Source organism: Onychostoma macrolepis, chromosome 13, assembly GCF_012432095.1.
Source record: "Onychostoma macrolepis isolate SWU-2019 chromosome 13, ASM1243209v1, whole genome shotgun sequence".
NCBI lineage: Eukaryota > Metazoa > Chordata > Actinopteri > Cypriniformes > Cyprinidae > Onychostoma > Onychostoma macrolepis.
The window spans coordinates 30,257,722-30,285,612 of NC_081167.1; the positions used below are offsets into that span (position 1 = coordinate 30,257,722).

The 27,891-nt window shown below is 34.2% G+C and overlaps 2 protein-coding genes and 1 long non-coding RNA gene across 4 annotated transcripts; 1 reads left to right on the forward strand and 2 right to left on the reverse strand.

Moving 5' to 3' along the window:
* The first annotated feature begins 6,227 nt into the window (after positions 1–6,227).
* Positions 6,228–16,430, forward strand: gpr137ba (G protein-coupled receptor 137Ba). Its single transcript, XM_058794875.1, has 7 exons — positions 6,228–7,628; positions 9,946–9,995; positions 11,058–11,280; positions 12,290–12,439; positions 13,123–13,251; positions 14,153–14,274; positions 14,897–16,430. Exons 1-7 carry the CDS (start codon positions 7,278–7,280, stop codon positions 15,000–15,002), a joined length of 1,131 nt encoding a protein of 376 aa, XP_058650858.1. The 5' UTR covers positions 6,228–7,277; the 3' UTR covers positions 15,003–16,430.
* On the reverse strand, positions 7,532–17,758 carry LOC131551776 (uncharacterized). The gene is made up of 3 exons (XR_009273824.1): positions 17,183–17,758; positions 11,071–11,268; positions 7,532–7,649 (listed from the first exon to the last, which is right to left on the reverse strand). It is a non-coding gene; the product is annotated as an uncharacterized LOC131551776 (long non-coding RNA).
* A 1,298-nt stretch (positions 17,759–19,056) lies between these two features.
* Positions 19,057–26,475, reverse strand: LOC131551765 (eukaryotic translation initiation factor 2-alpha kinase 3-like). 2 transcript variants are annotated; one of them, XM_058794872.1, is made up of 11 exons: positions 25,678–26,475; positions 25,514–25,558; positions 25,237–25,353; positions 24,810–24,926; positions 24,585–24,734; positions 24,311–24,367; positions 21,294–21,474; positions 21,074–21,211; positions 20,851–20,952; positions 20,073–20,135; positions 19,057–19,995 (listed from the first exon to the last, which is right to left on the reverse strand). In XM_058794872.1, exons 1-11 carry the CDS (start codon positions 26,313–26,315, stop codon positions 19,870–19,872), a joined length of 1,734 nt encoding a protein of 577 aa, XP_058650855.1. In that variant the 5' UTR covers positions 26,316–26,475; the 3' UTR covers positions 19,057–19,869. The 2 variants fall into 2 exon arrangements, with proteins under 2 accessions (XP_058650855.1, XP_058650854.1); XM_058794871.1 differs by having other exon boundaries at positions 21,294–21,477.
* Positions 26,476–27,891: the final 1,416 nt, after the last annotated feature.

Sequence of the window (27,891 nt, forward strand, 5' to 3'; positions counted from 1 at the left end):
CAGCCTCAGGACCGCAGCTCTAGGACCGCAGATACAGGACCCTATTTTTGTTACAGCGCCATCTACCTGAATCAGAGGAGACCTGATTCAAACATCAAACAAACAGATGCAAAGCCTACACTGTAAAAAAAAAAAAAACAATTAAAATAAATGAATTTAAAAAAATCCTGAAATTTAGGGCAAAAATAAGCTGACAGCTGTGGTTGCCATAATTTTACCGTAAAAAATACGGTAACAACATTTTAGGGTTTACGGATTTAAATTTAAACTTAAATTTACCATTAAAATTAAAAATGTTAATAAACCAACCTATTGAAGTTCTGAAATCTGTTTTGTATCTGATACACTGATAATCATCTAAATCAGGTGGTGATGAGAAAGTCACATGAACCAAAGCTCACCACAAGCAGCTTTTCCATAAGCTGAAAAGGCCAATACTAATATAAATAGATAGATAGATAGATAGATAGATAGATAGATAGATAGATAGATAGATAGATAGATAGATAGATAGAAGGTGCGCAATGTCATTCCCACAAACACTAAACACCATCAAGTGCCACACGTGAAACTGAAATATGCAATAAACATTAATTTAACAACATTAGATGTAACATACAATCCTAACAACCATAACTGATAAGAAACAGTTATCAAATTTGTTACAGTTTTTCACTGTAAATTGTACTTTCTTTTTCACTTATTTTACCGTAAAAATTTTTTACTGTAAAATTACATTACAATACGCCTATTACACTTTTTAAAATCCTGATCATTTTTTACAGTGTATAGATCCATGAAAACTATGATTTTTTTTCAATCTTTCCATCATCTTATTTTTAATGTAAGAGCTGGCGTGAACTTGAGTGCGTGAGGCGAATTCAGCCATCTCCATTTAGCCTATTTAGCTGTGCAAATAAGTTCATTGTGCTGCTGGATATTGTAAACTGGTATATATATATATTCAAATTGTTTTACATTTATTAGCGTACTAATAAACACACTAATTTGTAGCAAAATTCTTTTACTGTTAGCTGCACTTTGTTATGCGTCACACATCAGACATGAAGCTGCGCTGCGGCTATAGAACTGAAGACTCGCAAAGACAAAGTCTGTCTTTCCAAGAAAACTGAATTTAAAAGCAGAAACTATATAGAATATACTAGTCAACATTTGAAGTGGATCAAAACCTTTCTGCACTCTCGCAAATTTTCTCAACATAAGTGCAGATGCATGTTACATTTATTCATTTGGCACACGTTTTTATCCAAAGCAATAAAAGTGTACGTACGATGTAAGCAAGATATTCATTTCACAATGCAGACAGCTATTTATTTATTTATTTATTATTGTTGTTTTTTTGTGTGTGTTTTTTTTTTTTTTTGAGAAAATTCTTCAAAAATTCACATTAGTGCTAGAAAGAAAATCCTACAGGTTTGAAAAGGCAGTAAATAACAGAATTTTGCTTTCATTACGTCACCAAAAATATATGTCTGATTAAGAATGGCTGCTGATGTTATTTAATAGTTATAGCTTCTCGTCAGACAGCCTAATTAATGCTCAGGACAGAAGTGTTTTCTACATCCTCAGCACTTGTCCTTTTGATAGTATAATAACTGATCACCATCCAAAAGACCATCAGAGCATGACCTTTTTGGCACAATCTCTTTCCCTTTGAAGCTGCACAAAACTGGCAATAATATAATGAGTTAATTGTACTGTGTACAAATGAACAGTGACATGAGAAGAATGTGAGATTACAGTTCACCATCAGTGGATAGCCTACATATGAATGCAAACTAATTGGATTGGATGGTTACTTTACTTAATTAGGAGTTAGAGGTTAGTACTTTATGTTAAAACATGAACTAACTGTAGTCTAGAGGTGCCTCTGTTGCTGTAATATTGAATAACAGCGCCATCTACTGCTCAATCACATCTCTACAACAAATCCGAACTCATTTGAGAATGAATTTTTGACATTTAAAGAGTTTAAATTGAGGTAGCAGACATGATGCAGAAATGCAATTCAAGTTTTAATTTTTTATTTTTTTTATAAAATGGAATGAAATTCATATAACTTAGAAAATTGCATTTATCAATAATTTGTGCTATTTGCAGAAACATTAAATTATAATGTTCAGTGTCTGAAGTGACACTTTGTATTTAATTAAATTTGCATTTACATATATACATGTTAGACCATGATGGAAGAAGGCATAATTTCCCAGAATGCTCTTATTGTCTATTTTAAATCTTCTAAGTGGAGTCAAACAACACGAAGTGAGTTTTCCAGATGAAAACCTTAAACAAAACACATAAGAAATCATCTGCTCTGGAACATTTTAGTTGTTATGTTGAACTAATGAAATTCCTCTGTTGAATGATTGTGCTGGACATCTTTAATTCCTCTTCCTGTTGTTCCAATTCAACTTCCTGTGTTGTGGCCTGAATTGAAAGGGAGCCAGTTTTTATTAGATTTTGTTTTCTCTCAATCCTGCTACGAGAACTTGCAAAGCAACATATTCATGGCTTTAATTCAAATAACAAGGCAAGAATATATACGTATATGTCACTTTCTGCCTTTCCAAACCTGTATGATTTTCTTGTGAATTTATGAAGAATTTCTGATCTCTATTTTGACAGGTCTGTTGAGCTCCAAAAATGACAAAAAGCGCCATGAACAGTTCATTATAGTAGTTCATAGAGTACCATAGTACTTCTTTATAGCTTTTAGACACGGCGTCCATGATTTCCATCAAGAATGTCAAATTTGGACTCGTCTGACCACAGAACACTTTTCCACTTTGAAACAGTCCATTTTAAATGAGCCTTGGCCCACAGGACACGACAGCGCTTCTGGACCATGTTCACATATGGCTTCCTTTTTGCATGATAGAGCTTTAGTTGGCATCTGCAGATGGCACGGCGGATTGTGTTTACCGACAGTGGTTTCTGGAAGTATTCCTGGGCCCATTTAGTAATGTCAATAACAGAATCATGCTGATGAGTGATGCAGTGTCGTCTGAGGGCCCGAAGACCACGGGCATCCAACAAAGGCCTTCGGCCTTGTCCCTTACGCACAGAGATTTCTCCAGTTTCTCTGAATCTTTTGATGTTATGCACTGTAGATGATGAGATTTGCAATGCCTTTGCAATTTGACATTGAGGAACGTTGTTTTTAAAGTATTCCACAATCTTTTTACGCACTCTTTCACAGATTAGAGAGCATCTGCCCATCTTTACTTCTGAGAGACTCTGCCTCTCTAAGACATCCCTTTTATAGCTAATCATGTTACAGACCTGATGTCAATTAACTTAATTAGTTGCTAGATGTTCTCCCAGCTGAATCTTTTCAAAATTTCTTGCTTTTTCAGCCCTTTGTTTCCCTCGTGCCAACTTTTTTGAGACCTGTAGCAGGCATCAAATTTGAAATGAGCTCATTTAGTGGATAAAAGTGTAAAATGTATCTGTTTAAACATTTATGTTATCTATGTTCTATTGTGAATAAAATATTGGCTCATGTGATTTGAAAGTCTTTTAGTTTTCATTTTATTCAAATTTAAAAAACGTTCCAACATTTCCGGAATTCGGGTTGTAAACTGAGACACATGAAAAATGAAAAGATACATTTAATTCCCTAATAACAAGATCAAATTACCTTTATTGCACTATTATTATTGCACTGTTGATTGATTTGTCTCACAGCTGTCCTTTGCTGCCCTGTCTCAGAGTAAGATGACTGCTTGACCTCTGACCTCTGGGCCAAGCCTGCATTCATCACTGAATTTCTGACCTGTGAATGAGAACCTAAGCTACATCAGCAATAATTCACAAATACAGTCCCAGACACAGAGAGGTTCTCATGGCTAGAGGAGCGTGGTAAATCCAGAGGTTAGTCAAACAGAAAAAAATGCTTAAAGGGGTCATATGACGTTGCTAAAAAGAACATTATTTTGTGTATTTGGTGTAATGCAATGTGTTTATGTGGTTTAAGATTCAAAAAACGCATTATTTTCCACATACTGTACATTATTTTTGCTCCTTTATGCCCCGACTTTCTGAAACACGTCGATTTTTACAAAGCTCATCGTTCTGAGAAGCGAGGTGTGCTCTGATTGGCCAGCTATCCTGATTGGCCGAATACCTCAAGCATGAGACGGAAATGTTATGCCCTTCATCGTATTGTGATGCCGTGTCCCAGCGCAACGAGACAAAAACAATAAAACCCATTATAAACGAGGCATTTGTTGCATCCAGCGAGAACATACAGTAATTACTGATTATAATGACTTATACTGTCTTTTTACACGTCTCGTTGCATTGCGCCACCTAAACATTATCATGTCTGCATTTATGATCGAAGAAACTCACTCAAAACTCACGTTTGAATAGTCAGAGGCAAATTCTTTAAATATGAAAACGTACTTACAGGCTGTGAGTCAGAAGCGCCAGACTGTCCTTGCAAAGTTGGAATTTCCCCACTTTACAGAAACAATCTTTGAGCAGCTGGCAGCTACTCCCAGGTTCAGGAAATAGTCCTCCGTAAAATGCGCTGCACACACTCTAATATTTGGGTTGAACTGTTCTAGAACAGTGTTGTAAATACAACTTAACCACTGATTTCTAGTTGTGTCCTCTTTTGGAAGCCCAAACAAAGTACTTTCTCTTTCACAACGAAACACAGCGTCTCCAGGACATTGCGGCAGCAACAACGATACTACAGCGAGAATAAAAATCACACCCTCTTTCTTTGCGTATACATTTGGGTGGTGTTTTGCAAATCTTCCCACACCGTGACGTAGACATGTGGGGGCGTGTTTAAATGAGGCGTTTTAGGAGGCCTTGGACAAGTCTTTAAGGATCTTTTCTATGCATGAACAGCTTGGGGGTAGTCGTGGCCTAATGGTTAGGGAGTTGGGCTTGTAATCTGAAGGTTGCCGGTAGCACACCTTCCATACCATGACTAAGGTGCCCTTGAGCAAGGCCCGAACCCCTAATTGCTCCCCGGGCGCTGGAGCAGTGGCTGCCCACTGCTCTGGGTGTGTGTTCACTGTGTGTGTGTGTGTGTGCATTTGTTCACTACTCACTGCTGTGTGTGTGCACTTGAATGGGTTAAATGCAGAGCACCAATTTCGAGTATGGGTCACCATACTTGACAATACGTCACGACTTAACTTAACTTATAACTTGTAACACTACAAACACTACACTACATCGCATCATATGACTTTAAAAGCTATAACCCCTTCAGAGCAGAGATTTAATCATGCTGTAATAAGGTTATAACTCATAGTAATAACTGGACTGGCTAACACAAGTCTGAAATCAAAAAGAGCCAACACAGACTGAATATTAATTAGTTTCCTCACTTGAATATTAATTAGTTATTTGATTTTGGCAAACTGACAAGAAACAAATATTCAGCATCTTAAATGATCCTTTAAACCTGACTGAAGCAGAAACATTTTATTAAAACTAAACAAAAAGGGTGATTCTAAAGTAATACATTTCTTCAGTCGCAAACAGGTCAGACTGACCACTTGAATCCAGTGTTGTTAAAAAATACAATAAAATATAAAAGTTAGATGGAAAACAGAAAATTAAAAATAATTGAAAAAATAGGGTTTAAGTAATAAAATTACTAAAACAATAACTGAAATAAAAAATAAAGCTAATTAGAATGCAAATTATCGTTTAAATAAAGTTATTTATATAAAGTCTCATTATGCAAAGCAAATAACATAAAGGCTCTAATGAAGCTTCAAGTTTGTAGATTGCTCTATACTTTAGTAAAAGGATTTATACAATATTTATACAATAACTTAGGATACAATAATTAGGATTTATGGCAAACTGAAGGAAAATGCAAATAAATAAAATAAAATAAAATAAATGAATGAATGAATGAATAAAATAAAGATTTATACTAATTCCAAAAAAATGAAGATTAATATCCTAATGAAGGAAAATGAAGGAAAGAAAATTTAAAATAAAAATTATATTAACTTCAAAAATTCTAATTTTAGTTTGAAAGAAAGAAAAAACTGCAAATTTGTCCCTGCTTTACATGAAAATAATTTTTTTTTTAAATTAAATAAAAACAAAAAAAATATATTTTTTTATATCTCTATATTTTAGCAAAAGGATTTATGCAATATTTATACAATAACTTATACAGTACTCTTAATGACTTAGACCCAACTGAAGGAAAATACAATCAAACGAATGAAAAAAATCAATGAATAAAAATTCAATTAAAACAGAGATTTATACTAATTCTAATCATTTAGATAAATTTAAATTAAAATGCAAAAAATGAAGAAAACAAATGCACTTGCCCCTTGTTTACATGGAAAATGGAAAAAGAAAGAAATGAAACAGTATCTATACAGTATAATACAGTATAAAGTTACCTGTAACCTGTGTTTCATTATGTAAAGCAAATAAACTGCTCTACTGAATCTTCAAGCTACACTCTTAAAATAAAGGTGCTTCACGATGCCACAGAAGAACCTTTTTGTCTAAATGGTTCCATAAAGAACCTTCAACATCTGAAGAACCTTTCTGTTTCACAAAAGGTTCTTTGTGGCAAAAGAAGGTTCTTCAGATTATAAAAAGGTAAGAAAGAGATGGTTCTTTAAAGAACCTTTGACTGAATGCTTCTTTGTGGACCCAAAAATAGTTCTTCTATGGCATCGCTGTGAAGAACCTTTTAAGCACCTTTATTTATAAGAGTGTAACCTGTAAAAATTCAGATTTGGTCCTACTTAAAGAGAAAAAAGTTGGTTTATATGGCAAATAAAAAAGAAAGGAATTAAAACTCTCCCTAGCTTAAAGTTGCTTATGTAAAGATGTAACCTGTGTTTCATTCTATAAAAGCAAATAATCTGTTCTGAATCTTCAAGCAAACCGGTAAACAGCCATATACTGGGCAGAGAAAGCAGCGTAATCATCCCGTGGGAGTCTGCCAGCGCTGGGAAGCTGAGCACAGGGTTAAAGGTAGAGTAAAGCACGTCAACACGGCGTCAGAGGGGCTGTCCTTCCTCCTCCTCCTCCCTCCACTTTCACTGCCCGCTGCACAATGCTCTTCCTGCAGCTGAATGAGGCTCTTTCTTTTCCTCTTTCTCCCTCGTTTCCTTCCCCTAAACCCTCGGCCGCTCTCAGAGGCTCGTGTTCTCCAGCAGAATCAGGGCTGTAGTGATTTAAACACGTGAAGGAGGAGCAGCAGAAGCCGCTGGAGGAGGAAAAGCCCCTTCTCGGAGGAAAGCAGAGCCATGGAGAGCGACTCTCTCCCTCCTCTGCCAACCTTCAGCCCGGCCGTGCCTCCCTTCGTCAAGCTGGGGCTGACGGTGGCCTACACCGTCTTCTACTCGCTGCTCTTTGCGTTTGTGTACGTGCAGCTCTGGCTGGTGCTGCGATACCGACACAAGCGCTTCAGCTACCAGACGGTGTTTCTGTTCTTGTGTCTGCTGTGGGCGGCTCTGCGAGCGCTGCTCTTCTCCTTTTATTTCAGGGACTGCGTGACGGCAAACACGCTCGGACCCTTGGCTTTCTGGCTGCTCTACTGTTTTCCAGTCTGCCTGCAGTTCTTCACGCTCAGCCTCATGAATCTGTACTTCGCACAGGTGAGTTTGACACCTTTGCACCTTGCAGTTGTGGAGACAGTAAAAGCGGGTTTTAAGACTACAGGTCACATGAGCACAATACAAACAAAAAAAGTATTTTGGACATTGAAATGTAAGCAGGAGGAGATATTCTGTCCATTTTTCTCTGTCTTTATATACAGTATTGAAGCAAGGAACTTTATAATATATATAATATATATATGTATATATATATATATAATATAATAAGGAAGTTCCTGGTTTTATAATGCATATTTCATAATGCATAAATGCATAGTTAATTCCAAGAAGAAATTGTCTTTTTTATTCTTTCACCAAAATTTATTAACTTAATCCAACACTGAAACAGCTTTCCTTTTCGGCTGATGTCTGTCCCTTTTATTTATCCAGACACCTCCAGTGTTACTTTAATATCACTGATTTAGATTTAATTTTTACATTTCGTTTTTATTTTAATTTTAATTTTAGTTAAAGTTTTAGTAATTCTGTTATTTTAGTATTACTGGTATGCCATTATGATTTTTGTTAATATTTTGAATTAGATTTTATTTTTATATTTTCGGTTTTAATTTTAGTTAATTTTTGACTGGTATACTTTTATAGTTTTTGTTAATATTTAAAATGAACCATATATACCATATAACATATTTTGTTAATATTATAAATTTGATTTTCTGTTTTTCTTATCATTTTACTTAAAGTTCAATAATAATTATTTAAACTTTATTAAACTATAATTATCAGAATAAGAAAATAATTCAGATTTAGTTATTTTTTAATTATTATTGGTATACAATTATAGTTTTTGTTAATGTTTTAAATGATATTTTATTTTTTCAAAATTATTTTATTTTTTATTATAATTTTAGTTCTTTTTATTTTTGTTTCATTGGTATACCAGCGTTTATTAATATTTTAAATTAGATTTTGTTTTTATATTTCCTGTTTCATTTAGATTTTTATATTTTGTTGTGTTTTTGTCATTTGCATTAGTCTATATAGTTCTTATTACATTTTAGTTTTAGTTATTTTTTAATTTACTCATCTTAAACTAAACAAGAGAATAAGAAATGTTGCTTTGTCAACTAGCTGAAAGATTTAAATAAATATTTTATTTATTTTTTAGTTAATGTTTATTTTATTTTAAGTAATATATATATTTTTTTTTTTTTTTTTTTTTAGGGTTTTAGTTTTAGTTAACAATAATAATTCTGGCCACCGCTTTATACAGAAAAAAACCTTCACCATCCAATCAATATCTGATGGATAAAATAAAAAATATCTAAATCAGATTAATCTCATTAGCCAAACCATAGATCTTTCATACAAAAAGCATCTACATCTCTCAGAGTGGATTTGTAATCATACTGTATAATATAGAAAAACACTCTCCATTCGTCATTATTGCTCCATAGATCATAATAATAGTATGACAGCGAAGGCGAGGAGTTATATGAGAGCTGTGTGTATGAGAGCAACTAAGGTCATTATTGATTCAAACCCACTCTATGCTTAAGTCAGTTCAGTTCAATGTTGTGTGTATTGTATATTCTCACAATGCGTACTGTTCCAAAGCAGAGATGTAGCAGCATAGAACTATTCTTCCTGTTTTATTATGATCAAAGCTGCGTATGTAAATGAATCATACGTGTGGGAGTACAGCGCGAGCAGAAAAGAGAACTGAAATCATTCGCTGTGGTCTGAAGCGGTTACACTACACTACACTACAAGAAAAATCTGTTAATTATTTACTGTAAATTACCATATCTACCATATACGTACAATAAACAACTGATTTATATTTAACACGACAATGCATGTTATTTTAAATGCACAACAAGCACAAGTGGGTGTCCACATACTTTTGTCATTTAGTGTACAGAACTGTATATATGCTTAAGAACTGTAAATTGCGCATTTATGGAATAAACGAGTGCAAGATTTTATTTTAGAATGAATTGGATTTTTTTTTTTTTTTTTTGTCTAGTTTTATTCAAGCTTTCTTTCACATTAATGTCATTTTGTAAAGGCCAGATCAGGTTGAAATAGCTCAGTAAAGTCATTTTTTACAGTAAATGTGCCTGAATCAGATCTTATGTAATATTTCTGAACATGCTGATACTGCTTCAGACAGAGATAGACAGTAAAGCACTTCCTTTACAGCTTGCTTGTTTTTGTTATGACCAACATGCTTTTTACAACGGAACTGGTGACTTTTATGATCCTGAATGTGTCATTCTCTGTTTAATAAGTCACGAGCTTAAATGCTTTATGCATGTAATATTTACACTAACTTATGGCTTGTTTTCTGGTACAGGTCATTTTCAAGGCGAAGTCTAAATATTCACCAGAACTTCAGAAGTACAGGTGAATATGGATCCAAAAACTCTTATCTGAAACTTATGCATTTGTACTTTTAAAAAATACATTTTGTTTATAATTAAGTTTATATATATATATATATATATATATATATATATATATATATATATATATATATATATATATATATATAAATAATTTTGAATAATGTACCTCAAAATCTATCCAGATTTTAAGATCGCAATTATTTTACACTCTGTTTTTCAAATGTTTTGTTTTTGCCTCTGTATTGTTTGTTTTTTCTTAAACTATGTATTTGTTTTATTTATCATATATTATGTATTTGTTAAGTGACCACACGAAAATCATGTGGAAAAAAATAAACAATTTTTATTATAATCAAAATTATATGTAAAAGACTAATAAAAATATTTTTTAAATAAAATACTATACACTGAAAAAAAAAATTAAGGTAAGTGGTCGCAAACAATTTATTTTAGCTACATTTAATTAAAAAAAATATGTTGAAAGGTAGTCAACTAAATTTGTTTATTTAAATGTAGCTAAAATAAATTGATTGCAACCACTTACCTAAAAAAATTGAGTAAATTTAATGAATCACTTTTTTCAGTGTAGTTTTTGTTGGCTTTTTATAATATATGAATATGCTTATATGCTTTCATAATATAATATACATAATATATATAGATAAAGCAGAATAATATTACTTATGATATTAATTATATATATATATTAAATATAATTGAGATATCATTATAGTTATTAATATTTTAAATAAGTTTAAATTTTTATATTTTCTGTTTTCAATTTAATTTAATGTCAAGTTTGTAACTTTGTTGTTTGTTTTGTCATTTTTAGTAGTTTTTCATATATATTCATTGTACTTATAAATTTTTTATTTCAGTTTTAGTTATTTTAGTATGTCATGTTTAACCAAATTAAAACACAAAATTATTTTACTTTATTTCAGTTAATGTTTATTTTATTTCAAGTAATGAAAATGTATATGGTTTTAACTCCAGTTGCAGTCTGAGTTTACTACAATAACCGTGCAGCATGCTGTAATAATGCGTTGTGTCTCGTCAGGCTGCCGCTGTACCTGCTCTTCCTGGGCATCAGCATCATCTTCCTGCTGGTGAACCTGACCTGTGCTCTGCTGGTGAAGATGACGAAGGCCGACACAGAGACTGTAGTGCTGGTGCGCGTGGCCATCAACGACACACTGTTCGTCCTCTGCGCCATCTCACTCTCACTGTGTCTCTACAAGATCGCCAAGATGTCTTTGGCCAACATCTACCTGGAGTCCAAGGTAATGAAACACAAATACACAAAGACCAATTAAAGCAGATGAAGGCTTGGGTTACACTGTCCAGCGAGATTAAAGACAATATAAGCATACTACAATATATACAGAAGAAGACTTAGTGTGTGTTTTGTTTTGTTTTTTTTGTTTGCAAGTTTTTGAACACTAGAATCGAATTAACAATCCATTTCAACAGGCAAAGCATTTTAATGAGTTAACCAGAAGGAAATGGGCTCTTTTAAAAAGGCAGCATGGAAAAGTATTTAGTGTATTTTTACTTACATTATCTTGGAATTGGATTAGTTTTCAGTCTTAGAAAGCTTGTTGTGTTTTAACAGTGTGCCAGTCCTTCCACGTCCGTTCATATAAAGAGACTGAACTGGACCGCTGGACGCTTTCCTAACTTTCCTTACACTTTCTGATGTAAAGCATATCAGGGTTATCATCGTTTAGAAGGAGAGAATTATTTAGTTTCCAAAGCTGGACATTGCTTTTTATAATTTAATATAGATAAAAACAATAATAGCATCTCAAAGATACTAAAATAACACTGTTGCCAAGGCAACTTTTCGTTTTCATTTAATTTGAGATGAAATACTGAAACTAAATAAACTAAAATTAACAAAATTACTATATAGACAAATTATCACAAAAAACACAAAATTATCAAAAGGTTAACTAAAATTAAAGTGAAAACAGAAAATATAACAAAATAACATTGATGCATATTCCATTAATCACTTAAAACAGACAAACATATTACATACAAGGTTGCAAGGCACGCTGTCAAACATCAAACCAGATTTAAACTATATTCAGTTTATATCATTCATTTTCATTCTCATGACTGTAAATGTAAAACAAGATTGGTTAATGTTAAACTGAGTTTTATTTCAGAATTTAAACACCCATGTGGAATAATCCCTGTTCAAAAACAGTATATTTTCTTCACTGTAAAAGGAATTGGATGGTGTTTTGTCCCAGAATTGAATCACGTCTCGTCTCTTCTGTCCAGGGGACATCCGTGTGTCAGGTGACTATAATCGGAGCGACGGTGATCCTGCTGTACTCGTCCCGTGCGTGTTATAACCTAGTGGTGCTGGCACTGGCAAAAATCAAGAGCATCAACTCATTCGACTACGACTGGTACAACGTATCAGACCAAGTATGTTCAATGCAATTGTTTTGATAGAGGGAACGCGATACTTTTTCAGTTTCAGCATTATTTGTTCTTCGGACGTTCCTCTTTAAAATAAAAAAGGCATCATCTATATGCAAAAAGTGACCCATATTTGGTTTTTGACCACTGAAAATGTGTACAATTTACTCCTGGAGCCACAACATATCTCTAGATTTGAACCAAAGTTTGTTAAAAAGCCAGCATCTAAAAGGATATTAAGATTATCTTTCAAACTTTTTTAGTTACAGGCATGCAAACTTTGAGGAAAAAACACGAAAAGTGCTTTTTCCCATTTCTGAGCTGTCACCATTGGCATATAATTCAACACAAAGATTGCTAAAATCAACAGATTTTGCTACCAATCTCTTATGTTAAAATAACAATGATGCTGCCATCTTTCTAAAGTCATTTAAAGTCCTGTAATTTGGCTCTAAATTGTCAAATTTGGTCATAAATATTCACCCGTGGCATTTAATATTTTGGCTTTCATGACTATTCATATTTGTCTTTCTTCAGAAAAATATAAACAAAAGCAAAAATCTGAGTTTGGGAAGTTTCTGAAATTTGGTTGATTTGACAGAATGAGCCTTTTAGTATTTTTAGTATGTCTTGATGAATTTGGCCATTTTGCTGATTTCTGCAACCGCTGAAATGATTTTATTCTACAGGCAGATCTGAAGTCGACGTTGGGCGACGCTGGATATGTGGTTTTTGGGGTGATCCTGTTTGTTTGGGAGCTGCTGCCCACTTCACTGGTGGTCTTCTTTTTCAGAGTCCGTAAGCCGACTCAGGATCGAGTACGAGATTTATAATCTTTTAATGGACTTCCCGGTTCTTAACATACAATATTTAAATTACCATTCAAAAGATTGGGGTCAATAAAAAAAGTAATACTTTTATTCGTCAAGGATGCATTAAACCAAAAGTGACAGTAAAGATAATATGTGACCCTGGAGCACAAAAGCAGTCTTAAGTCGCTGGGGTATATTTGTAGCAATAGCCAAAAATACATTGTATGGGTCAAAATTATACATTTTTCTTTTATGCCAAAAATCATTAGGATATTAAGTAAAGATCATGTTCCATGAAGATATTTAGTGAATTTCCTACCGTAAATATATCAAAACTTAATTTTTGATTAGTAATATGCATTGCTAAGAACTTCATTTGGACAAATTTAAAGGCGATTTTCTCGATATTTAGATTTTTTTGCACCCTCAGATTCCAGATTTTCAAATAGTTGTATCTCAAACAAATATTGTCAGATCCTAACAAACCATACCTCAATTGAAAGCTTATTTATTCAGCTTTCAGGTGATGTAGAAATCTCAATTTCAAAAAATTGACACTTATGACTGGTTTTGTGGTCCAGGGTCACATATTACAAAATAATGATTTCTAAGGATCATGTGACACTGAAGACTGGAGTAATGATGCTGAAAACTCAGCCTTGCAATCACAGGAATAAATTACATTTTAACAGATATTCACAAAGAAAACAGCTATTTTAAATTGTAAAAATATGTCACAATTGTTATTTTTATTTTTGATCAAATAAATGCAGCCTTGGTGCAGAAGAGACTAATTTCAAAAACATAAAGCACAAAAAATCATATCGACCCCAAACTTTTGAACGGTAGTGTACATGATACATAATATCACCAATGTAATGCTGAAGACTGTCTCTTTGGCTTATAGAGTGTGTCAGTGATCCCCGGCCGCATGTTCTCATCTAGAGCCTATTTCTTTGACAACCCACGGCGTTACGACAGCGATGATGATCTCGCATGGAGTATCATCCCACAAAACATTCAAGCCAGGTACGGCAGTCACGTTTGGCATTCAGTCTGAAATTAATCACCATATATAATAATCTACTCCAGTATAGAAGTTTTTATGCAGTAAAAGCACTTTTAGTGTAATTGTATAAACGTCCAGCTTCAGCTGCTGCTTCACTGTCTTTCTTCTGTCAAATCTTCACTGATTTGAATCACGTAAATGTAAGAATAGCTAGTAATATTTCCAGATGAACACTCACTGGACCGAAGCAACTTAGTTTTACTTGATTATTTAGTGTATGTAACACCAGACATCATTTAAAGGAACACTCCACTTTTCAGTCGGAAAATGAGCCTATTTTCAAAAAAAGCGGAGTGTTCCTTTAAAAAAGAAAAGAAAAATGTGTCTAATGTAATATGATAAATCTGTATCTAATATGATAAATCATATTGTTTGTTTGAGAAGCATTTTAAACTTAGAATATTTACTTTCCAATTGCATATTCTTGGTATTATTGTGAAGAATGAATCTGTATAAGAACATCTGAAATCATCTTTAAATTTCAAAGGAAAGCTGCATCGCTCTAAATTAGACTGATGTAAGACCTGAATGTAAGATCTGACCAGAACTGTTTTATTAACTGCCTGTTGCTTTCGTTCACAGTGTTACGCCGGACGGTTATGATTGGGGTAGTCAAAACAACAGTTTCACCGCACACGTTGAAGGTGAAGAGTCTCATCTAGCGCCAGAGGAGCTGAATCCCTACTAGAACATTCCCAATGAGGAGTGGTATTATTTTGCACATTCCCCATCACTGATGGGAAATATTACATACCACAGATGTCTTTACCGCTATTTATTACGGTATTTCAACATGATACAACAGTACAGCTCTGGAAGCAAAACTACCAATCATTTTCTCCCAAAAGAAATCAATTCTTACCAATAATGTGCAAAATTTTCTGGACAGTGAAGTGTTAATATTCGTTTCCATAGAAGTAAATGTGATTTCAAATACACTACCCAGAGATCAATCAGAGAAATCACTGTTATGATGAAAACGGTTCCATTCAATCCCATGATTCAATGCAAATTAATTAATCGTGTCTGCCTTCCTACATTCTACATAGTAATACTTGTATATTTAAATATTTTGATTTAAATATTTGTATTTATATAAAATATTTGCATTTTGTATTTAAATATTTTAATGTAAATATAAATGACTCCAAGTCAATAGTTTTATATTACACAGCTGTTTTTGATTTGATTATTTGCAATGCATCATGGAAAGAGTAGTTTACTGCCTCATTAAAAAAAAAAAAATTAAGTATGATTTTTTGTACAAACACAAACTGAAATACTCATTACATTCATTACAAAACATTACATTCATCAAAAGTATTACATCTTTTAATAGTTTTATTATTGTACGGTTGTTTTTGATTTGATTATTTGCAGTGCCTCATGGGAAGAGTAGTGCATTGCCTCATTAAAGAAATTAAACATGATTTCAAATACAAATTGAAATCCCGATGGAGAAAATGAATGGGGAAAATATTTCCAGAATCAGTGCTGCTGAAAATGTTGTTGTTGTTTGTCGCGTTCATTTCTTTAAACTTGTAGGCCAGTAGTTCTCATTTCAGATGTACAAAACTTCTCTGAATTATTCTGTACAAGCTATTTTTCTGAGTTTGCACTGTCAATTATATACAGAAGAATATATATGAATTAATATATTAAGTATACTAGATAAGTATGCTAACATTCCACTGTGTGAAAAAGTTTTTGTTGCTATTTTTGTATTGCTGCTCCATAAACAAAATCATTATCAGTTCTGTTCAGATTCGGACACAAACCTGTTTAACAAAACCAGATGAAGGAAATAATTCATTTCATATTTACTTGGCCTGAACTGTGAAAATGTTATTGACACTCTCCCATTGAAAATTTATATTTTTGGAGACGTTTTTCTATAGGCACCTGCAATATAATGCATTAACAGATGATCACTATAGACAAAACAAAAAAATAATATATTTTGAAATGTTGGGAAGTGAATGAAGGAGTTTGTTTTTTTGTCCATTGTTTTTATAATTGCATTTTTAGTGTTTGATTGTACAGTTTGTAGCTTTTGCACTTTGTAAGACTTTGTCTGACTTTGTTTTCTACATTAATAAAAGAAAAATTCTCTATATTACAGACAATGAGATCACTTGTCTAGAGATTGAATGAAATCTATTGCAGAATGACACAGACTGTTTAGCATTCCATCACTTGCTCTGCAGTGAATGGGTGCCGTCAGAATGAGAGTCCAAACAGCTGATAAAAACATCATAATAACACCACTCCAGTCCATAAATTAATACGCAGCTTTTTGTTTAACAAGACGTTAACTGATGGACTGGAGTGGTGTGGATTATTGTGATGTGTTTATCAGCTGTTTGGACTCTCATTCTGACGGCACCCATTCACTGCAGAGCATCCATTGCTGAGACACTGATGCAGAGACACATTTCTCCAAATCTGATGAAGAAACAAACTCATCCTAATCTTGGATGAACTGAGGGTGATTACATTTTCATTTTTGGGTGAACTATTCCTTTAAGAAGCATGTGCTCTCTACTACAGTAAACAATGGCAGTAATGTTGTTCTTGTCTATTCACATCTTTTTTTTAGACACACACTGTAACTGCTCATCCATTATAAAAGAGTGTTGTTTTGCGTCTGCTCGTGTCTAATGCCTCCATTCATTCAGACGTACAACAGAGCATTCGGGCTCATAGTGACTTGTGCAATCACAGTTGCCAAGTGTTACTCTGGTAAATTAATGAAAGCTACATACATAAATTCAAATTTGCAATAAGTAAATATTATACAGTAGTTCCAGGCAACCGATTTGAACAGACAAACGCTGTTACAAGAGATATTTCTCATCGTTTACTCACCTTCATGTTGTTCCTAATCCATATGACTTTCTTTCTTCGGTGGAGCACAAAAGGACAAATCCTGACAAATGTTCATGCTGCTCTTTTCCATGAAAGGACAAAAAAAAAGCAGCACCGTAGGTGTTCAGTTTAATGAATAAAAATTAGAAGTGTTTATATTCTACTTTTTTATCCATTCTTTTTAAATACGCATTATGACGTTGACATTTCAGGGTCATTTCAGCTGCAGTCCGTTGCCTCTTTGTTGCCATCTCTGTTTGAAAACCTGGAATTGCAGCTGCTTGCAGAATTATCTTCCTTGCGTGGGTTGCGCTCCGGCACAGCTTCAGCGCGGATGAATCTGATGTTTTGAAGAGTATGTGTCAGTCAGCTGTCAGTCACCACACCGGTGTGGATGTTTACTGTACTTCGCACTCACAGATTCTAGCCTTTGTCTTGGAATATATGGCCCAAATAAGGATTTTCACCGTATATTTCCATCTGAACAAGTAAGTAACAAGTCTGCCACGTTTGTTCTGACCAACTGAAGAAAAAGCATTACAATAAATCGCACTACCAATGGTGATTTAATCTAAAGATTGGTTAGCTCATATCACATGATCAAACCATGCAAATTATTATTATTTTTATACTTTATTCTCAAATTATGAATGTTAACAACATCAGCATTGCATGACTATGAGTATAGTGTGTATTAGCGTGTAGATTTCAATTTCTGTACAGTCTAATATCTAATTGTCATGCCATTCGAATTTCATATTAAGAAATTCTTTTAACCCAAAAAGCAAATTATGCTCCCCTCGAACTGGTTTTCTTTAAAATACAAATCTTGTGTAATTCCAGGCTATCTGTAATCAGAAGCACTTTTAAAACTGGAATATTATTTTATTTTATTCACATTGTGTAATCCATTCTGGATTACAATCCGCCATCAAAATGATACATTTAATTATTCTAGCTGCTGTGAGAAAAGGCTATAAACGATCCGCCACCTGCAGGATCCTCACATGTGATAGCCTAGCAACCGGGACAACTTCTTTATGTTTACAGACGTGACGTAATGACTCAGTGTCATGCTCGAATTTCCCGCGAAAACCTACCCGTACCCAGTACCACTCAAATTAGGAAACATAAGCTTGTGAATCTGGCTAAAGTAAGGCGATAGTTTTGAACACTGGCTGGTTATGTACTTGCTCAAATACTGATTTCGGATCATTTTTAACCAAAAAAAAGTCACGGACTGCAGCTTTAAATATTTTCGAAATCATAGGCAAAACCAACATCGAAGTCTGATATGAATCCATTTGGGCCGCATAATAGCTGCTATTGAAACCCCTGAGATGACATCTTGCAATTACGGTCTTTTTGACATGAATGACTAGATTGCAACATTAATCTCGAGTAGATATACCGAAAAATAACAATAAACTGACAGACTAGAAGAGAAACGCGAGTGTTGACAAACCGGTCACAGTGAAATCAGCGCAGTAACAGCGACACCTAGCGAACCAGACGAGCACTTACACCCTACTCTGTGTTGGGATGAGAGTGAAAAAAAGAATTTAAAACAATGTCAAAACATACATGACATTTGTTTAGAAGGTTTCGTAGCAGAGATCGTTATTGTTCATATGCTTGTGTAAAGGTTGTATGTGCAAATTAATATGATTGTGTAATAGTTTGATCAAGTACTTCATTATTTATGTCTAAAGGGATGTAAAACAAAGTTTTAAAGTTACATAAGAATACGAAACATTCTACATATACAATGGGGGCATATACAATGATTAGCAATGAAAACAAATTTCTCTACAAAAAAAAAAAAAAAGGTTCAAAATTTCAAATAAACTAACAAACACCTGGAATTTTTCATATATACATTTTATTAATAAACTAGCAAGGTTTCATTTTACAAGGCAAAATAGTAACATCCTCCCAAATTAAAGCATTGAAATACAATTCAAATATAACTCTGTGGTCGTTTTGTCATAGTAATATGAAAGAAAAGTAACATAAATTCCTACAAAATGTGAGTTTATTATTTTATCCAATGTCAGAACACATTATGTTGATATTAATGACACATTTTGGTTTTTTCTTTTCATTCCACCCAGCATAAACAGTATATTTGTCAAGAAAAACTGATGGCTTAATGTCAACTTGAGCAGCAATCTTCCCCGCTGGCACAAAATGATTTCACATAACATAATATTGCATTTTGGTTACACTGAAACCAAACAACTGCAACTTTGATTATCTTTTAGTTGCAATTACATTTAAGATGTAAATCCATGTTCATTTTATGAAGCTAACATAACAAAAATGTTGTGAAATTTCATTCGTGTCGGGATTTCTAAAAGTAGCCTCACAACGTCAATATCATGTATTTTTATGATGAAAACAGAATGAGACTGAACTTTTGAAACTTTTAAAATATTTAAAATATACTAGAGGAAATCTAGTATAAATCTGAACGTTATTTCACAATCACTCCCCAAATGTTCAACATTTCATGATTTTATATTATCACCTTAATCAAAGAACATTAAATAGTTCATTAGATCATGAATAAATCAATTAAATCATCATAATGAAAAAGCTGTTGCTTGACAAAAGTACTCCGTGGTAATTCATTATTTTGAAAGAACCCGACCAAACCACGGAAACAGTTTCTATACACAAAAATCTCAGACGGTTTTCTGGCTTAACAGATTCTGATCCAGAGAGAAAAACTTCTCCAGTTTTTCTTTTATGTATTTTGCATCAGGCCTGTGCTCTGGTGAATATGACAACATCTTCATGATGTATGTATTCTGAAAAAGAAGCATAATAAAGTTATTGGCTAAACTCGGTCCAATCAATATTTTTCAGGTAAAATCAAGTTCTTTACCTCAGTTTGATAACAGTCACTGAACCCTTCTGGTAACCTTCGATCTCTCAGATCTGTCCACAGCTGCAACATCAGGGGAAAAAATCATTTATAAATTAAAAGAATTGTTTTTTGTTTTGTTTATTCATCAGAACAGATTTGGAGAAATGTGTCTCTGCATCAGTGTCTCAGCAATGGATGCTCTGCAGTGAATGGGTGCCGTCAGAATAAGAGTCCAAACAGCTGATAAAAACACCACAATAATCCACACCACTCCAGTCCATCAGTTAACATCTGGAGAAGACAAAAGCTGCGTGTTTGTAAGAAACAAATCCATCAAGTCGTTTTTAACTTATAAAATATGAGTCCATAATCCATAATAACGCTTCCTCCAAAGTCCTGTTCTCCACCCACATATTTGTTTAGAGCTGTTTTGGCGAGTAAACAGTGCTTGATCTGTGCAGATTTCTCTCCTGATTCACCTTTTTCACTGGAGGAAGTGTTATTATGGATTATGGACTTAATGCTGGATTTGTTTCAGCTTTTGTCTTCTCCAGATGTTAACTGATGGACTGGAGTGGTGTGGATTATTGTGATGTGTTTATCAGCTGTTTGGACTCTCATTCTGACGGCACCCATTCACTGCAGAGCATCCATTGCTGATGAAGAAACAAACTCTTGGATGGAAATCTTGGATGGCCTGAGGGTGAGGACATTTTGTAATATTTTATTTATTTATTTTTGCAAATACGGGTAATAACTGTGCTTATACTGATGACTGTCATGAAATACTACTGACCTTCTCTCTTTCGCTACCAGTAGATATTTTCCAGATCATCTCAAACCATACGAGTCCAAGGGGAAAAATGTCTGTTTTTTCATCATAATTATTCTTATATTTCTAAGGAAAACAATTAATTTTTTTAATTAATTAATTTATTTAGCAAATAAAGCACCCAAAATGTAAGTCTATAAGTCTCATGGTGTCATTATTTCTCTTAGAGACAATAAAAATGTGTCACCTGTTCAGGACTCATATAAGTTCGTGTTCCTCTGTTTGATCTCTCTGTAAGGTCACCATTTTGATCGGTCTGAGCCGCCACCAGCCCAAAGTCTCCGATCTTCACATTGTCATCAGCACCAAACAGTATGTTATCAGGCTAAAAGGAAAGTACACATGGGTAAAATGCTTATTTGTTTAAACACAAGTTAAGTTGGCTCCCAGCAACAAAAATGAAATACCTTCAAGTCTCTGTGGATGAGCTTGTTTGCATGGATGTATTCCACTCCAGTGATGATTTCATAAAATATTTGATGGATTTCCACTGTGGTTCTCTGTTTTTCCATATGATTTCTTGCCTTTATCCAATCAGTCAGTGTTCCTCCCTCACAGAACTCCATCTGAATAAATAAATATGTCGTGCTGCTGAAATAAGAGAGAGTAAAAAAAAAAAAAGCAGACATGTCACATGGGTCAATATTTAACATTGCAATGCACAGTATTGTCCTACATGAGTCTTTTTTTTTTTTTTTTGTCAAATCATACATTTCACATCATCATATGTCTCTAAAAGTTTGTGTATAATGTTAGTCAGTGTTTCTTGCACCAGATCATTTTTTTTGTTTTAAATTAAGATTTTCCACTCTTTTATCTGGTCCTTGAATTGAGATTACATTGTAATCAAATCATCTGCAAATTTGAGACAAATTATATTTTAGATTTAACAGTATTATTCATTATACATTATATTTAACTGTACATATGTCTTAGATTTATGCTGCGAAATTTAGAAATAAATCACGCTGAGCATGAAATAAATACAGTGTTTTGCTGCTGTGCCTCTTTGGATGTGAAATGACTAACAGCATTTACTCAGGGTTTGCCATTTGGCTTCATATTGTTTAAACTGCTCCACCCTTCAATAACAGCCTCTTTCGTCACATTATAACAGATTCATAATTCAGATTCAATGTGCAACTATTCAGATCAGACTGAAACGCACAGGGATTTTTTTTCTTTTCAAAATAAACTGTTATTCTTCATAGGGAAATGCAGAGCAGCAGTTTGGTTTAAAAAGATGGATGTTTTAGGACCTAGGTGGAAAAAGGATGGGCTCCAGGTCTCCTACCAAATCTTGAAAAACTGCTACACTGTTTATCAAAATTCCGTTAAGGAGGCAAAATCCAAATATTTCTCAAACTTGATCGCAAAAAATGCCAATAGGCCCAAAGTTCTCTTCAAAACCATAAATTCTGTTCTTAGTCCAACTGTTTGCTCAGTTCCTGATGTCAATCTTGAGACGTGCACCCAATTCTCTGAATTTTTTGTTCAGAAAGTACAAGATATTAGATCACACTTCTCTCCTTTTGACTTAGATCACTCTCATCTGGTTCATTCATCCTGTAGTTTCACAAATTTTCAGCCAGTATCTTCATCTCAATTACTCAAAATAATTTCTCAGATGAAAATTACATTTTGTCAGTCCGATGTATTGTCTGGTGGTCTGTTTAGAGAGGTTTTAGACACAATCAGCCCCACCCTCTTAGCTATTATAAACAGCTCTTTAATAAATGGGGTATTTCTGGAAAGTTTTAAACATGCTATCGTACAGCCCCTATTGAAAGGCCCTCATCTTGACCCCACTGTGCATAACAATTATCGCCCTATCTCTAAACTCTCATTCATTTCAAAGGTTTTGGAAAAAGTTGCACTCTCACAGTTTACTTCGTACCTGGATAATTGTAATATTTTAGACCCGTTTCAATCTGGTTTTAGAGCACTGCATAGTCGGCATTGCTAAAGGTTACAAATGACATTCTGCTGACCATTGATTCTGGGTCATCTTCTATCCTGATACTTTTAGATTTAAGTGCCGCATTTGATACTGTTGACCACAATATTCTTCTGAAACGACTTGAGTATGTTGTTGGGGTTCAGGGCCTAGCTTTAGAGTGGTTCGCCTCATACTTAAAGGGGAGGACTTTTTCTGTAAATATCGGGTCATTTACTTCACCGCCTGCACCTATCCATTGTGGTGTTCCACAGGGATCCATTTTTGGCCCTCTTTTGTTTTTCCTTTACATGCTCCCTTTGGGCTCAATACTCCAAAAACATAACATTAATTATCACTGTTATGCCGATGACCTCCAACTATATCTTCCAATCAAACCAGGAAATGACTTTTCATTGGATCATCTTTTTTTATGCCTTAATAAAGTCAAGACCTGGATGACAAAAAACTTGTTACAATTGAATGAAAATAAAACTGAAGTGCTTCTACTGGGCCCTGCTGCTACTAACAACTCCATTAAAACACAGCTTGGTTTTCTAAGTAATAACCTTCACAATCATGCAAAAAATCTTGGGAGTCCATTTTGATCCTCTTCTCCAATTTGATAATCATATAAATGCAGTTATAAGGAGTAGCTTTTTTCATCTCAGATCAGTGGCTAAGGTGAAAAACTTTCTTTCTTGTCATGACCTTGAAATAGTAATTCATGCATTAATTTCCTCTCGTTTGGATTACTGTAACTCTTTGTACATTGGCCTACCTCAATTTACACTGTCACGATTACAGATGGTTCAAAATGCAGCAGCCAGATTCTTAACAGGAACTAAGAAAAGGGATCATATCACCCCTGTTTCAATTTTAAGATCCTTCTTTTTGCATACAAGGCATTGCATAATTCTGCCCCGGATTATATTTGTGCTCTCATTAAGCCATATACAGCCTCTAGGTCTTTAAGATCTAGTGATCAGTTACTTTTATCTGTCCCCCGTTCACGTTGTACAACAAAAGGTGATCAAGCTTTCTCAGTAGTGGCCCCAAAGCTGTGGAACAGTCTACCTTTCAACATCAGAGCTTCTCCATCATTGGATGCTTTTAAATCTAGCTTAAAGACTTATTTTTACTCTTTAGCATTTGAGCGATGTTGTGTAGGTACTTTGAATAGTTTAATTGGAGTTTTATGAAATTACATTTTAATTGTTTTTTGATACTTGTTTTTCCTGTTGTCTCCCCTTCCTTTTTCTTTTAAATTGTTATTTTTATTGTAAAGCACTTTGGATCAACTACAGTTGTGTTAAACTTGTGCTCTATAAATAAAATTTGCCTTGCCTTGCCTTGCCTATTTAAAATTTACAGCAAAATCAAATCTTTCTATTTCAGAGAGCAAAGAAAATTTGATTCCTCATTATATGAGACCTTCGAATAATGCAGTTGTTGTGTCATAAATTTCAATCAAACAAATAAACTCACTGATTTGAGCCGTCAGTTCTGTTGTTTCCTGAGGACTCCGCAGCAGCGGATGCTGATCTGAGAACAGACACAATTGCATTTACATTCATGCATTTGGCAGATACTTTTAACCAAAGAGACTTAAAGTACATTAGAGCTACATTTTATTAGTAGATGCATCTGCTGGGAATCAAACCCCTGACCAGCTGACACCCTACGTTACTAGTTTACCCTAAAAGGAGCAAATACAGGAGTGAAATAAAGAAGTGTCTCATAAGAGGAATGCTGGACATACTCGGTCACACTCAGACTTTCCATTCCTGATGTGACATCTTCATCATCATCATCATCATCTTCATCATCTTTGTCAACTTCATCTTCATCTTCCCTCTCTTCACAGCCATCTCTATCAAAGGTCACCACATCTGATGAAGAACCTGGTGTGCTGAACATAAAACACATAAACATGACTATTGAGAAGCAGGGAATGTTTTATCAAAAGCACTGGAGACTTGCTTACTTGGACACTTGGTTTCTTCCTTGGTTTGACGTGTCTGAATCTGGCCAGCATGTGATGTACCGCACTATGTTTGGGTGATCTAGTCGGGCCAGTGTCTTCACCTCAGAATCAGCTGTTCTGTTTTAAATCAATGAATGAATAAAATAATAAAACATAATGAATGAATAAAAAGTACATATTTCACTGTTTGAAAAATAAATTATTTAAAAATTTTTATTAAAAATAAGGAAATTAATAAATAATGAATAAATGAATATTTGAATGACTGAATGAACAAACAAATAAAAACAAAGAATGAAAATGAATGAATGAATCAGTGAATTAATGAATTACATTATTCTGTGGGGGTTTTTTTTGCCTCATAATCATGACAAATGTTCTTTTTAAAATGAGATATCATATGTCCTTATGACTTGTATAAACTTACCCGGTTAAGATGACTCTCTTTACAGCGTAGATCTTTTCATCATATTTATGTTTTACTTTATAAACGCAGCCAAAGCCTCCTTCACCAAGTTTTGCGATCAATTCAAAATTCTGTAATCTATAGATGATACATACATGTCAATAGACAATAAAATCATTATGCATTATCCTATAAACAAAACATTCATTTAAAACATTTCTCTTTGTTATATCTGAATTAATTAAACAAGATATTTCTGGTGGACACAAAGCTGTCAGGTCCAGTAGACCATGCTTACCCTGAAATTGAGTCCAGTCCATGATCACTGGGGCAGGAACTGGAACTGATCAATAACAAATCATTTTTAAATTATTATCCAAACATTGGCACACTAAATAAAAGCACCAAATAGTCATTATAAATCACTACTGTAAGTATTTTTAATAAATACACAACACAAACCTCTCTTGGCTGAAACTATCATCGCTCCACTCCTCATTCAGAGTCCACATGCTGCTTTTGCTACATTTCTTTACTTTACCCTCCTTCTCCAAACTGTACAGCTGTTTGTTAATGGTTTGTCTTGACTGTCCCAGCTCCCTGGCGATCTGATGAGCTTTTTTTAAACCTCCTGATCTCAGCAGATCCTCCACATGTTTCTCCTCACTTGTGTCTCTTGTCGTCTGAGACTTTTGCTGTGGTTTGAGTGTCTGTTTGATCTCATTCTTCTCCATACTGTACAGCTGTTTCTTGATGGTTGGTGTTGACTGTCCCAGCTTGCTGGCGATCTTTTGGGCTTTTAAACCTCCTGATCTCAGCAGATCCTCCACATGTTTGTCTTCACTGGTGTCTCTTGTCGTCTGAGACTTTTGCTGTGGTTTGAGTGTCTGTTTGATCTCATTCTTCTTCTCCATAAGGTCCCAAACAGGAGGCAGCTTGTCAGTCTTGAACACCTGATTTGCTCTCTCCAGGTTGTACAGATGTTTGTTCACGGTGCTTTTATCTGCTCCGATATCTTTAGCAATTATCAAAGCGGTGCTTTTGCCGTTTTGCTTCAAGAAGTCACAGATCTTTCTCCCCATTTCAGTGTTGGTTGACATTTTGCTTCGGTCTGAAAGGTTTTTAATACAGTTCAGATGCTGTCAGAGTGTTGTCTTCTACCTTCTCTGCTCGGTCTAGAGACCAAAGGTTTCATAGCTCCGCGTCGGTATTTAAACCAGCCTTCTGTAGCTTTCTGTTTCGATTCTCTCTCGCTTTCCTCAGCGCTTCCAGACATGTTTATAACACGCCCAGCTCTGGGTTTCGAATCGTCACGATCATAAACTTGTATTACGTAATATTAACATACAGTAGCCTACATAACACACCATATTACTGAAGAATGGTAAGCATACACGTACAAAATTTAAAATGGTTTATTAGGGAAAATAATCGTTTGTAGGTGATTTGGAAATTAGTGTAATGCCTTAGAATGTATTCTCTTATTTAATTATTAACTGATTTATATACTTTATTCATTCATTTAAAAGCCTAGAAAAATGAAAAATGGTTCGCAGAGAAGCAGGGGCGTCATGCACTCATCATTTTTGAGGGGGCTCGAGTGGGGGGGGGGGGGGGGGTCGTCATGTGACACACAGCAGCCACAATAGCACTTATGTTCTTGTTTATTTATTTATTTAATTATTTATTTTTCCTTTTTATTCGAAACATTCCCAAACGCATTAACTATATCATGAAATATGAATATCTTGATTCTCACCTTTATAGATTATGTTGATCTATAATGGGCGATGGTCAAAGTAGCCTAATAACGTAGTCTATTAACTATGCATAAAAACTTGTCTGTTCACTTAAGTAACAGGGTGTCATGTCATAACATGACTGACTTTATATTTAATGTGAATTTAACATTGAAAGTTAATGTGAATAAAAGCATTGTAAGTTAAGCTACTAATCATAACACTTTCATTGAAAGAGAGCAAAGAACATTACATTATTAAAGAACATTTTCACTGACAGTCTAGAGTTCAAGCACTCTCAAAAACTCCCATTAAAATCACTGAAGCTGTTTACACTGTGAAATGAATATCTTACTTACAGACACATCTGCACTTTGTTGTCCTGCTGCTACAGTTGTATGCATTCTTTACGTGTTTATTGCAACTATATTTAATTACTTTCTCACCAAACAACCAGACTAATAAATGGCTAACGAATAGCCCGTACCGGGGCAGAGCCTATAGACGACTTCTGTATGGGCATAATTTTGGCAACCTGTGCGAGAAATAAGTTATAAGTTACTTTCTCATAGCTTAATATTAATTTATTCACATCTGTACTCATAGCTACCCCCTAGCCTACATCTTTGGCACGTTGCCTGTTTTATTGAGCTGAGTTTTGGACAAGAGATGACATTGAAATGATATAGATACGTAAAGATATGACATTATTTCATGTCAGTGTAGTATATGGTCTGTTATTCTATTTTTATTTTAAATTGTTTTCATTGTTATATTTTAGGGGTAATGTTAGTCATTTGTTAGTCTGGCTGTTTGATGAGAAAGTGATGAAAGTTGCAATAAACGTGTTAAGAATGCATAGGACTGCAGCAGCAGGACTATTTTTCTGCTGTGCAGAACTGCAGAAGAACTAATGACTGCACCGTTTAATGTTTGG

What these genes read in the sequence shown, in the direction of transcription:
- gpr137ba (XM_058794875.1), top strand. Translation starts at nt 7,278, where the DNA reads ATGGAGAGCGACTCTCTCCCTCCTCTGCCAACCTTCAGCCCGGCCGTG. An exon ending in CCAGAACTTCAGAAGTACAG is followed by an intron (nt 9,996 to 11,057) that starts GTGAATATGGAT and finishes GTGTCTCGTCAG; the next exon opens with GCTGCCGCTGTACCTGCTCT. An exon ending in CCACAAAACATTCAAGCCAG is followed by an intron (nt 14,275 to 14,896) that starts GTACGGCAGTCA and finishes TTTCGTTCACAG; the next exon opens with TGTTACGCCGGACGGTTATG.
- LOC131551765 (XM_058794871.1), bottom strand. Translation starts at nt 26,315, where the DNA reads ATGTCAACCAACACTGAAATGGGGAGAAAGATCTGTGACTTCTTGAAG. An exon ending in GGAAGAAACCAAGTGTCCAA is followed by an intron (nt 24,735 to 24,809) that starts GTAAGCAAGTCT and finishes TTTTATGTTCAG; the next exon opens with CACACCAGGTTCTTCATCAG. An exon ending in CTTATATGAGTCCTGAACAG is followed by an intron (nt 20,953 to 21,073) that starts GTGACACATTTT and finishes TGTTTTCCTTAG; the next exon opens with AAATATAAGAATAATTATGA.